Here is a 13,157-nt window from a genome sequence, read left to right as displayed (position 1 = left end):
TTTCATTTTCCTTTTTGCCTCCATGCTGTTCATTTACAGAATTCCTACACACTTACTTTTTTTCCCTTCCCTCTCACCAGGTTTGTCGGAGACCAAGAAGCCTGGCATGAACTTGCAGAACTTTATATCAATGAACATGAGTAAGTTGTTAAACACACATAAAATGCTGTTAGGAGTGCAGTTTTCATCACTATGTAAGTTCAGAAGGCATAGTGGTTACCAAAAGATTGGTGAGAAGGTATGAATCATATGTCATTTTAAATTAACGAAATAAATAGTTACATTTAAAAAACAGATCAACAGTTTATTGGTTATAATATGTGAATTGCTTTAACTAGATCATTTGTGTTTTGCTAAATTATTTTTGTCTGGGAAATAAGTTTTTCTTTCAAATAGAGATGACGTTCTTCAGTATTAGTAAGGCATGCATTTGCTGAGCTAAGGTTATTTTTAGTGAATCAAAATTGTGAATTTTTAGAATTTAAATTGTTCTTATATACAAAGAGTATTATACCCCATGCTGTTTAAAAATTCTGTCACTTGTATGCATCTATTAGCCTTAGTACTAAAAGAATCAGCTCTTCCAAAGTAGAAGCATTCTGTTGCCTGGGTAAAAACCAAGAATAATCAAGAATGTTGAGTGCTGTAGGAACTTGCTTATTGGATATTTAATGTTTTTGTTAGCTTTTTTATTGCTGCAGTGACAGGAGGAAATCCCAGTGTGAGAGGATTAGTCCAGTCTTAGTGCAAGTTTTCTAATATCACAGCATTAACGCTAACCTCTATCTAAAGGCAGGATTTTTCCCCCCTTTTTTTCCTTAGTTCTTCTGAATCTGAAGTATATCACATTGTTTCTTTCTTTCCTTTTGAGAGAATAGAATCGGATTCTCAGGCATATTACTGTGCATGAATAATAGTTAACCTCATTCTCATACTACAAATAGCTGACACAGGAAATAGAATGAAGACTTGTCTCTTGCCTTTGCCCAGGGCTGTATATGTAATGTGAAATAGAAAGTTAAGGTGGTTATGTGGGCAATTCTAATAAAAGTGGGAGGTAAAATAAAAGCAATAGCTGTCTTTAATGAATGTATACTATATTCTGGGGATCGTTCTTCAGTTCTCTATTACGTATACTGGTTATCGGATTCTCTTTGCTTTTCATTAGGAAATTATTTTCTGAATCATGTTCAGTATAGATGTACATATGCTTGTGTGATCACATACATAAACATATTCAGCTTTCTCTTATGCTTTCAAGAGTGGTAGTATATTTGATTAAATGATACTGTTTCCATTTTTCATAGTTTTAAAGTCTTCATTTATAAAGTATACATTATATGATTTAAATAACAGGAGACTCAATTTTTGGAGTGTGGTGAAAACAGTAATATTTGTTTTATTTTGTCAGATGACAGTTATTTAAAATGTTTTTATGCCTTGTGAAGATCGTGTGATTAAAAGCATTTATAAACATTTCAAATCATCAAGGAAATTTTTTCTTTAGAGAAGTACCTGAACGGAAAATTTGGAAAACCCAGTAAAGAATAAAGACAAAGATAAAAATCATGTGTAATTATGTCATCCTAAGTTAACTACAGTTTACATTTTATTTTTTTCCTTCAGTGCCTCTTGAAACAAAGAGGAACCTAAAATAGATTTATCTTTTGTAGCTTATGCTTTTCACTTACAATTTTAAAAAATTCCTTATCACAAATAAACATTCCACAATGTGATTTCAATGGGTTTGTATTATTCCGTCTTATCAATTTACCCTGGTATTCCTAACCAATTTCCTAAGGGAATATAAAGATTATTTTTCATTTTAACTTTAATGTTGTACTATTTTTATTTTAATTGTTTCCTTAGGCTAAATTCTTAGAAGTAGAATTACTTGATTAAATGATATGCACATTTTCAGTGGTTTTGATAAATCATTCCTAATTGTTTACTAGAAAGATAGTATCAATTTACTCTTATACCAGCAATTATTAGTGTGTCCCCTTTACAACCATGAGTGCTGTCATTCTTTTTAATCTTTGCAAAATTTGATAAATGAAAATTGGTTACACTTTTTAAAAAGAGCTTTTATTTAAACGATATGAACCTTTGTCCTGTCAAAAATATATTTCTATTTATTATGTCTTTTTAATATTGATTTTTTAAACATACAGAAACTTTGTATTGTTTGATGGTCAGATATATCAATTTATATTGCTTTCATGTTCTCTATCCTCTGAGAACTATATAAATTAATCACCTCTGGTTTTTTTTCTACTTCTTTATCAATTTTACTTTTTTGCATGTGTTTGTAATATTTCTGTATTTAGTTCTCAAAAGGTTATACTTTATTTTTAATATATCATTATACTTATTATTATTACATGCTTCATATTATAATGACCACATTCAGTTTTGCTTTATTTTGGGTCTCTGAAGAGTTTATTGAGATAGAGGTGAATGTATATTTAAGAGAAATGAACTGAAAAATCCCAAGAAATCAAGAAATACAAAGATGGAATAGCACCTGAAAAATAATTTCTTTTTATGGTAAATGATAATCCTGTTCTGCCTACCCAAAACTCTTTTTGGTCTTGAAGCTAGATTTACAAAATGACTGTTAATTTTTTCTCACTGAACATATTAGAAGGAATATTCAGATTTAGGGTGAGTGGAAATAAATAGCTCCAGATTTTATGAAACTATATGAAAATCAGAATGTTCATTTAATTTATTTGACTTGTTTGAGCAAGTCATTGTAGTAGGTAGGATTGTTTTGGTAGAAGTGGTAAATTACTGTGGAACATCAGTTTAGCACAGTTTTGTGGGCACAGTGGCAAAAATGTAGTGATTTAGGAATTGCTAGATATGTTTGACATTTTGACTTTTTTTTTTTCTGTATATGAATCATTATAGTAAGTCACAGGCAGCATTGCTAATCTAGATCTAGAAGTTTTTATTCCAAATAAATTTGTACAGTAGAATGTACATACAGGTCTACTCAGTATTTTTATAGAAAGGTGGTATAGAATTTTGCCACATACCTTTTTAATATCTCTAAGTTAATTTTATTTATATATTTTTTAAGTTACTTTTATTTATATTTGCTTCTGATTTATAAATTCTGGTTATTCCAGTGATATGTCACACTAATTGGCCACATTGAGATACTTGTTCTAAATGTAAAACGTTAGTTATAATTTATACCTTAACCCCAACAGTATGTATTATAAACAAAAGTAAATATTTTAAACAAAGATACTGATTTTTTTTGCTTGATTTATAGTTAAAACATAATTTTATATTAGCAAGGAGCAGTTAGTATAAATTAATTATGATTATAATTACAGTAGGCCCACCTTTACTATAAAATTCTGTAAAAATGGAATTATTGAAATCCTAAAGGAAAAATCATAATGTTGATAAAGCAATCTAGGGACAAACGCTGTACCTATACATATGCTTTTGTGAGGAACAGAAGGACTTCAGAAATTTTATTTAGTTACTGACTATGACATAGTAGTAATAGTAGTTATTCTATTTTAAATAGATTCAAATTAATTTTACTTCTCTAAATAATCTTAGTTTCATTGAGTCATTGTATAGAATGAATTAGCTTCTTTCTTCATCTGGAATGGTACTGGCAATGCACCATCCTTGGGAGAATTGAGAAAATAGTCACTCAAATCACTTTAATACTGCTTGAACACTCTTGACTATGCCTGGCTGAGAAAAACTGGATTAGTCCATTTCTTGCTCCTTCCAGCTCTATGTTTATTTAGTTCTATACTTTATCCACAAAAATTAATTTGATTTTATACTTCGTAAAATTGGAGAAAGATACCCTGTTCTTGTATGTGATGCTAAATAATTTTTGAGAGAAGTATCTTGGCTTTCATTATACATTAGAAACACCTTCATGCCCATTTTCTCTTACTTTATGCTATATAAGAATCAGAGTCAGTTGTGCTCAACCCATTTAAATATCTAAGAACTTTTATTCTTAGCATTAATATGAGTTTTTGGCATTACTCTAGTTAAAAGAACACATTTATAAGGGAACTATCTTTTGGATGAAGTTGGGTGTTAACAGTAGAGACTACTTCCCTTTCTCCTATGCAGTGATGAATAAATATTAGATAGGTAGTCATAATACTGTTGTTCTAGATGTTTATTCAGTCATTTGCTCATTCTTTATATACCTACCATATGTCAAGAACCAGTACTAGGTTTTGGACATAAAAGTGAAAAGGATAAATAGCTGCATGGTCTCTGATGAGGATCTGTCTATGTATAAGATCTTTCATAAATCTAAAGTGCTGTGATTTTGCAGGTAATCTGCAGAGTATTTTTGATTCCTCAGGCCGTTTGATTTGATTGTTGTACCTGTTTTTATGTTACCATTGACATCTTTATCACTACCGTTACCACCACAATTTTTCATCATGGTATGTAGCACATACAGGCAGTTGTATAGTGGTTAAGAGTGTCGTCTGTCTGCTCACTTCCTAGGGGTTTGGTAGGATTAAATGAATGTAACAGATGTGGAGAAGTGTGTGATACATAATGAGCATGTAATAAAAGTTAGCTATTAGTATTACACATATGTGAAACTGCAACATACATATTTTGAAAAGTCTATCAGACATTAGAGTAAAGATAGGTACCTTTGTATATTGGTGTCAAATGTCAAAAATAATTATAGGTAGCCTTTTTCTGTTGTAATATCATCACCTCCTCACTGGGAATACATCTTACAACACCTGTGTTCTTTAGAATTTCCTGTAAATAGTTAAGGATATTCACATGACTTAAAAATATAAAATACATTAAGGGGAATTATAGTCAAGTGGTATAAAACCATTTTTCCAGAACCCTTTTCAGTTTTCTCCTTAGATTTTCAGTAAAGATTTTTGTTTCTCTGCCACATGATAGAGTGCATATTAAAACCACTAACTTGATCTACCTTTCTTGGGTTTAGAAATTTGAAACTTCATCATAATTTTGTATTTGACAGTAACCTTAAGTAGTGAAATCTTTGGAATAGAATATATTGGTAAATATGTATCTATAAAGGAATTTTAGTGAATAGAGATATTTAATAAAATGTTTATTTCCTCCTTACACTTCAGCTATTTGAATAGTTTATTAAATGATCAGTGGACTTATAGAACTTACTTTATATGTAACCTGATCCAAGGTCTTGAAGCCTATGTTGTTAATAATGTTTGGATGTCATAGCAGTAACTCAGTTAAAAGTGTAATATCTCTTGATTGTTTATAGGCAGCTTTAAGGATTTAAGCTTGTTTATTCATTTCATTAAAAATGTAATATTATTCGTATTTATGAATTCAAGATAACAAGTACTTTATTAATAAAGCTATTTAAATTATTTTGGGAATAAAATGTCTAACATCACTAAAATTATGTTTAAATTATTTTAAGGTGTAACTTTAGATAAAATTTGTGGCTTTTAAAATTAACTCTTTGATATTTTTCAGCTATGCTAAAGCAGCCTTTTGTTTAGAGGAGCTTATGATGACTAATCCACACAACCACTTATATTGTCAGCAATATGCTGAAGTAAGTGTTTTCAAAAACAATAATTGTATATGATTTTATTTTTGTTGGTGTTAGGTATTATTATAGAGCTAAGAATATGTCCTTAATGTTAGGTAAGTATATAAAAATTTAAAAATATGTGATGAAAATTGATTTGTGGAGGAAATAGTTTTAAATTTTTAATACTATAATGGAGATACTGACTTCATTTAAAAGCACTTATTTTAAACAGTGAAATTCTTCGTATTTTTTAATTGTGTATCGTTCTCTTTCCTAATTATGAATTGATTATGTCACAGTAATCACCATTTAATGGCTTCTAAGGCATTTACAATAATTATGATTTTTATATCCATATTCTTGGAAATTCATATCAAGTTCAGTATTTTGGAAAGTAGGAAGTATTTGTCTTATTTGCTTAACTATGAAGAATAGCAGTACAATTGAATGCTGTAAGGTTAAAAGGACTTCATTATTAAGGAACGTCATTGTGGCTAGGAAGGGACAATTCAGTATCCAAGTCTAGATTTACAGTGCTAATAATAGAACATATAAAGTTGTAAAGCATTTATAAGGTAGTTGGAATAGAAATTATACTGGCTTTTTTGTATTAGCATTTTTATTTCAAAAGCTACTCAATGATCTTATTGTTTATAGACTAGAATAGTTTTGGGAGGTAGGTTATGCTTTAAAATTTAGTTTAGTTTTAGCAACTTCAAGATGAATTCTTTTAACATCTTGCATTTGTTTACAGAATATGTTTCAATTACTAATGCCTATGGTATGATGAAACATGCTATATTTCAAAGTAGTAAAATAAACAGGTTTCAGCACTCTGCAATTTTTAACAGGTTAAATATACCCAAGGTGGACTTGAAAATCTCGAACTTTCAAGAAAGTATTTTGCACAGGCATTGAAACTGAACAACAGAAATATGAGAGCTTTGTTTGGACTTTACATGGTGAGTTTGAGGTGCATGTTTAATGTTATTTTATGAAATGTCATTTAAAGTCCATTAGCTATCCCATTTAATCACATCCCTCTTTTTTTTTTTTTAATTTCATTGATAAGCATATGATTTTTTCCTCTAGTTAATTATAAGCAATAGATTGTAAGGCAGTTTTATTTTTAGGTATTAATACACCTTATAAAATTAAACAGTAACAGATACAAAACTATATTATGTGTTTCTTAATTGTTTTGATGTTCTTGGGTTTATGCCCCCAAATTATTGTATTTCTTACCTTAAATTATAATTGTATGAAATATTTTTAAACTATACTTATAAAAGACATATTAGAAGTAAAATCTCTGATGCCAACCTAAAACTTTTTTTATGGTATAGAAAATTCAGCAGTTGTTTGTAAGAAGCAGATAATTAAATATTTGTTTATGCTAAATGACGAGCTTAGAAAAAGTCAGTTAACAAGAGCTATGGGAAATAGAGGAAGAATTTGCTGACCTTTAAAATTTATATAAATGAGCTCCTCTCTACAATCAGAATGACTAAAAAAATAAAATTTTCTTTAATAGGCTAGTTCTTTGAAATTTTAATTTATCCTAGTTTTGTCATGGACTTTTAGATGAATATTTTATTGGGGCTCAGTGAAGAAGAATTGATTGCAGAAACAGAGGCAGGAAGAAACATAGATGAAATAATTTTCAGCAAAGAAATGGCAAAATATAATTAGAAAACTGTTCAAAAGAATTTCAAAAAATTTTTCCTGGATTCTACCAGTGCCAGTTGTAATAGCTTGTAGAAACAGTATGGTAACAATTTTTTTTTTTACCAGATCAGTTAAATACTAATTTTAAAAATTGATAACAAATTATTAATAATGGTAAAATACATAGCACTTAATGTGCCAGGCATTGTTGTGAGCTCTATTTTTTATTTTAAGTCATTAAATGCTCACATCAGCTATTTTAGAAGTTACTGTTACCATTTCACAGAAATTGATACCAAGACACAGAGTTCTGATTTATTTGTGGGAGATAGACACAGAGCTATGAAGTGATTGAGCTGAGATTCCAGCGTAGGTGGCTAACTCTGGAGTCATTCCGTTAACCAGTCCTTTTGCTGAAATTCATACCAAAAAGGTGACATTAAAGACATATTAGAGTGGTAAAAATCTAATTTTGATGTATAAATTCCTTACTGACAGAGAAGGAGGTGGGGGAAAAGTCTAAAACACAAGCTAGCTAGAAAAGAAACCACATAGGCAGATGCTCTTAAGGATAAGATATATTTAAGCATAAAAGTTATGTCTTTCCTCAGAAATACGAACATACATTTAAAAATTAACATATGATTTTGAGGGCTTCTAGATTCTTGCATGGATCCCAGATTAACAATCCTTTGTTTAAATACATTTTTAACAAGGAGCGACTGGATCAAATTAAAAAGGAAAGGGTGACTAATTGACTCTATGGAACATAGTTTGGCAACTCTTGGTATATATAGTGAGAAGAGAAACAGATTGGAAGTGATGATCTCTGTCTATTTCTAAGACTTCTGTTAACTTACTTTGGTTAAGTCAAATCAATTCTATTGGACTTAATTTTTTTTTTCACCTGTTAATATAGGAGGTTGGGCTAAATTATTTTTGAAGTTCCTTATATTCATATTCAATAATTCTGTAATTCTGATATAGGAAAGCTGAAGTAATTCAGTAATAAGAAGTAACACCAGTAAAAACCTATAGTATTTAAGTGATAATGGAATTTTACTTTCAAGAGCTGTGGTAGACAACTAGTAAAAAAAATTTTAGATATTATTTAAGATATATTTTTTCTCCCCATTACTTTGGATTATTTTCTATTTTAAAATATATTTTCAAAAAATATGTTTTCATTTGTAATGTGAATTTCATTCAACTTTATTTTCATTTAAAAAATTGTTTTGGTACAAGTTTTTAACAGCTCTTTGTATCAGCCCATTGCAACTGTGACCTGTACATGTTTTTGATTGTCTTGGCTACATAAAATAATTTTGGTTTTGATGTTTCTTTTTTTGTTTTTAGTCAGCAAGTCATATTGCTTCTAATCCAAAAGCAAGTGCAAAAACAAAAAAGGACAACGTGAAATATGCTAGTTGGGCAGCTAGTCAAATAAATAGAGCTTATCAGGTTAGTATTGATAATTTTATATTATCATATAGGTCAGTTAATGTATTTCTTAGTTGTTTAAATTTCTACAAACTACAGAGCCAGTTGTCTGTCACTGGATTTTTATGCTTTTAGGTATTTATCAAATGTGCTTTAACTGTGTGGAATTAATTTGTAGTTGTAGGATCACATTTTTTTTTTTCTCAAAAGGAGTCTCTTACTATTATGACCCCATTATTAGCTTTTCTATCTCAGTCTATATTTGGCAAATAAAAAGTAATTACAAAAATCCAGAGAGGATAAATAATTTGCATGATGCATTTCGGAAGCAGATTGGGTATGTGAGTGCATTATTAATCAGAGGTATCTCAAGTAATAAAAAGAAAGGAAAGCCTAGAAGTAAACTAACCAGACTATATAAGGAAGTGTATGTACTGTGCTTACACATCAGATCTTATCTGAAACTTCACTTATTTCTTAGTTTTTTGAAGCTCATCCCTAGGAGATTCTTCAGGCCTCTTCAGACTCGTGGAAAAACACATCTTCTTACATCTTGCATGTTTGTAACTTCTCTGTCTACGGTCTATATTTGAAGGACATTTTGACTTTTTATACATCTTTTGACTATAAAATACATTTACTTAAGTACTTAAACATACTGTTCCATTGTTTTTTAGGATGAAATATTGCTGTCAAGGAGTCTGATGCCATCCTGATTTTCTTTCTCTAATAAATGACTTGAAGTTTTTGTCTGATTGCCCAAAGGAATTTTTTCTTTATTTTGAAAATCCAGTACTTTCACTATAATAATGTTTTATTGATTCTTCTTGGGTCAGTTTTCCCAAATATACAATAGACCCTTTTAACATGTAGGTTCAGTCCTCTTTTAATTTGGTAGAATTTCCTTTTAGAATTATGATTTTTTTTTTTTTTTGCTTGATTGCTTACATTTTCCTTTTCAGGTCTCCAGTTTTGAGTTTATTGGATCTCCTTTCTCACCTCCTATATCATTCACTTTCTTTCAAATCCTTTTCTGTCATTTTCTATATTTTACTTTCATCTTTTTTATCCATAATAATTTTTTATGGAGTTAGTGCATATTCTTTTTCTTGTTCTCTGCGATTACATAAGGTAGTTTTTCTGGACTGTTATGAGGAGGTTTTATGATCTAAGGGGAGTCAGAGATGATAGGACAGGGTAACTTTCCCAGCTTGACCTTTATATGCTTCCTCATCTTTGTTACAGAGAACTCAAATATGACCTCTCTGTATATCCTGTCTTTCTCAGAACTAGGTCTGGTTCAGAGTTTTCTGGCTCCAGCCCTCTCGTCTTCCCCTATGTGCCTACAGATCTTGAATTCTTATGTGTTGCTCTCAGCTTTAACTGATACATTTTGTTGTTGTTGTTGTTGTTGTTGTTGTTTCTTCTAAGATTTGCTGCCTCTGGGCATCACTACCTCCCTTCCTCCCCTCCCCCTTATCTGAACCGTCTCTCCCTCTTACCCCCAGTGTTTTTCAGTTTCTGGTAGTTTTCCTTAAGTGTGAATTTTTTTTTCCTCCTTTGGAGGAGTTGTTTGCTGGGTTTTTCAGAGATTTTTTGAAGTCTTGGACTATTAGACTTGTTTAATGTCACATCTACATGCAATTTTTTACACTTATCTTTGATTTGGAGCCTTTGAAACTATCTTGGTTTTGTAGGCCATTTGCAGATTCATGAATTCATACTTTTTTCATTTCTGTGGCTTACAGAGTGGTAGCTTGTCCTCTTTTACATCCTGTTGTGCCTATCACACAGCTCTTGAACTTCCATAGGTCCTGCTACTATTGGTGGTATAACAGCATTCTAGAGTTTTAGAGGGTTGCTTGCAATGTTGTTTTTTAAAAAAGATGTCTTTGTTGGGTTGCTTTCTGTTAGCTTGTTTTTGGTTTTGGCGCTCTTTGTTTCTTTGTTTTTGTACTCTAGGTTGAGGAGATTAAAACAGTTCAGTGCCCTGAAGATCACACCATTTAAAGTAACTTTTGTGTATTTTTATTACATATAATAGAGAATGTTCTGTTGGCATATTGCAAGTCAGAATATTTACAACATTAGCTAGGCTGTGCATCTTCAAATGCAGTTTGAGAGAGCTCAGATTTGTAACAGGATTCTACAGAGTAGGCTTGGGGAGGGAGGAAGGAGTATTTTGTTGGTGATTGAAATGCAAATTATGATACGGATACGTAAACTACCTCATTATTTTAAAGATTTTTTTGAGAAACAACTAGCTACTCAGATTGCTGTTTTCTGACATGGCATGACTATATGACTATATTTCTAAAATCAATTTTTATTAAATTATAACAAACATAGAAAAAATAACCCAAGTCATAAATGTACATTCCAGTGAATTATACAAGTAAATGTATCCAGGGCAGTAAGTAGGAACATTGCAGCACCCCAAAACCTTTATGGTACCTTCTTTCAGATTCTACTCCTACTGTCTTCCTCAAGAATACTAATTTATAATCCCATTGTTTTGGCTTAGTTTGAACTTTATGGAATCGTACAGTGTGTGTTTATTTTTGTTTGGTCACTGTTTATGAGATTTATTCTTATTTATGTCTATGGTTCATTTATTTTCATTGTGTTGTAGTCTATTATATGAACATACTACAATTTATTCAGTCAGCTGTCAATAAGCATTTGGATTATTTCCTATTTGAGGCTATTATGATCTTGCTGTACAAGTCGTTTGGTGTATGTATACATATACTTCTGATGGGTGTATATGTGTGATTGGAAATACTGGGTTATAGGATATACCTATATCTAACTGTAGTAGATAAAGTTTGTTTTCCAAACTAGTTGTTTATAGCCCCATCAGCAGTGTCTGAGAGGTTTCATAGTTGCACATTTTCACTATCACTTGCTTCTGTCAGTTTTTGTAATTATAGCCATTCCAGTGTATGTGTAGTGGTATCTTAATGGTTTCATTTTGTGTCTCTCTGATGACCAGTGAGGTTGAACACTTTTTCATATGTTTATTTGAATATCTTTCATGAAGTCTTATCTTTTTCATTGGTTTATGACTTTTTACTTTTTTTTTAGTTTTTTGATTATGAACCCTTTGTTCATTATATGTGTAGCAAATCTTTTCAACTCCTTAGTTGCAGTCATTTTCAAATGATTTTGATGAACAAAAGTTCTGAAGATTATTTTCAATCTAATCATTCATTTCCCTTATGGTTTGTGCTTTTTGTGTTCTGAGAAATCATTTGCTACTTATGGTCATAAAGATAATCTTGTGTGTCTTTAGAGTTTTTTTTCCTTCTACTTTTCACATTTAGATCTACAATCCATTTGGAACTGATTTTTATGTATGATGTGAAATAGGTGTCAGTTTCCCCCATGTAGCTGTCCAGAGTGTTTCTGTCTTTCTGTATTGGGTCGTAAGTCCCATTCTGTGAAAGCTAGTATGCTGTAGTAATTGTGAGAAGTACACAGATACTAGATCTGTTTTATCTGGCTTCAGAGTTTGGCTCTGTCATTTACTAGTATGCAACCTTGGATAAATTATTTACCGTCTCTGAGCCTAGCTTTTCATCTGTAAGATGGGCATAATAAAAGTTTTCTGAGGATTAAAGGATGAAACATACTTTTCATCAGACCACAGCAGTACACGTTTTATTGTGTTCACTAATTGCATGCTCTGAGTTCACTGTATTATGCCTGCTATGTCCACTGCAGTTACAACAACAACAAACAACAATAACAACAGTTACAGTAGCACACGTAGAAAATTTATTATAAGCTCAGTAGTTTTTCTGTTTTACAAATGAGGAAATTAAGGCATGGAAAGATTAAATAACTTTCTTCAAGGTGACATGATGGAGCTGTTTTCAAATCTAGGCAGTCTGACTCCAGAGTTGATGTTTTTAATGGCCACAATATACTGCCTTTATAAAGTGATGTCAGGTATAAATGTACCAGAAACTGTAATTACAGTTTCCAACTCCCTTCTCAGTTATTTCTCATGTGAACAATTGATATCCTACCTCTGCTTATTTGTCTTTTCATTTCTGACCCAAGCTCTCAGTAGTAATGAAATTCAGAGTTTTGTTTGGGTATTTTTTTTTTCCTCTTTTTTTCTGTCTCTTCAGTAATACATGACCAGACAAACATGCCCTTCCCTGCCTTTTGAGATGGACTTTACCGCTAGACAGGAATCCCATCATTTCAGTATTTTAAGGCATTGTTTATATGTCTAAACCCTATTCTATAAAGTGTCAGTGTTCTTTGCAAAGAACTCTGAAAGTATTATTTGTGCTCTTCTGTCTTTGAGTTTTGCACCATAAACTCCATAGTCCCCAGTGGTGTTTTTGCATGTCTTTCTGAAGGTATGATTTGCCTTTTTTTTTGACTCTAAGGAAAAGATAATACAAGGAGTTTTTGTCAGTTTCTGCCATCTTGGATACCACTCCAAGAAGATAACATACCTCTCAATTGG

At 31.0% G+C, this 13,157-nt stretch overlaps 1 protein-coding gene across 2 annotated transcripts in view; it reads left to right on the top strand.

Annotated features, from left to right (window-relative positions):
* EMC2 (ER membrane protein complex subunit 2) overlaps positions 1-13,157 on the top strand; it is a 54,908-nt gene that overhangs the window by 23,387 nt on the left and 18,364 nt on the right. For both annotated transcript variants that reach the window (XM_064476895.1, XM_010985133.2), the window contains exons 7-10: positions 81-140; positions 5,503-5,584; positions 6,415-6,525; positions 8,588-8,692. In XM_064476895.1, the coding sequence (XP_064332965.1) occupies positions 81-140; positions 5,503-5,584; positions 6,415-6,525; positions 8,588-8,692 (358 nt within the window). The remainder of the gene's footprint in view (positions 1-80; positions 141-5,502; positions 5,585-6,414; positions 6,526-8,587; positions 8,693-13,157) is intronic.

Source organism: Camelus dromedarius, chromosome 20 (genome assembly GCF_036321535.1).
Source record: "Camelus dromedarius isolate mCamDro1 chromosome 20, mCamDro1.pat, whole genome shotgun sequence".
Classification (NCBI taxonomy): Eukaryota; Metazoa; Chordata; class Mammalia; order Artiodactyla; family Camelidae; genus Camelus; species Camelus dromedarius.
This window is presented reverse-complemented; position numbering and strand designations above follow the sequence as displayed.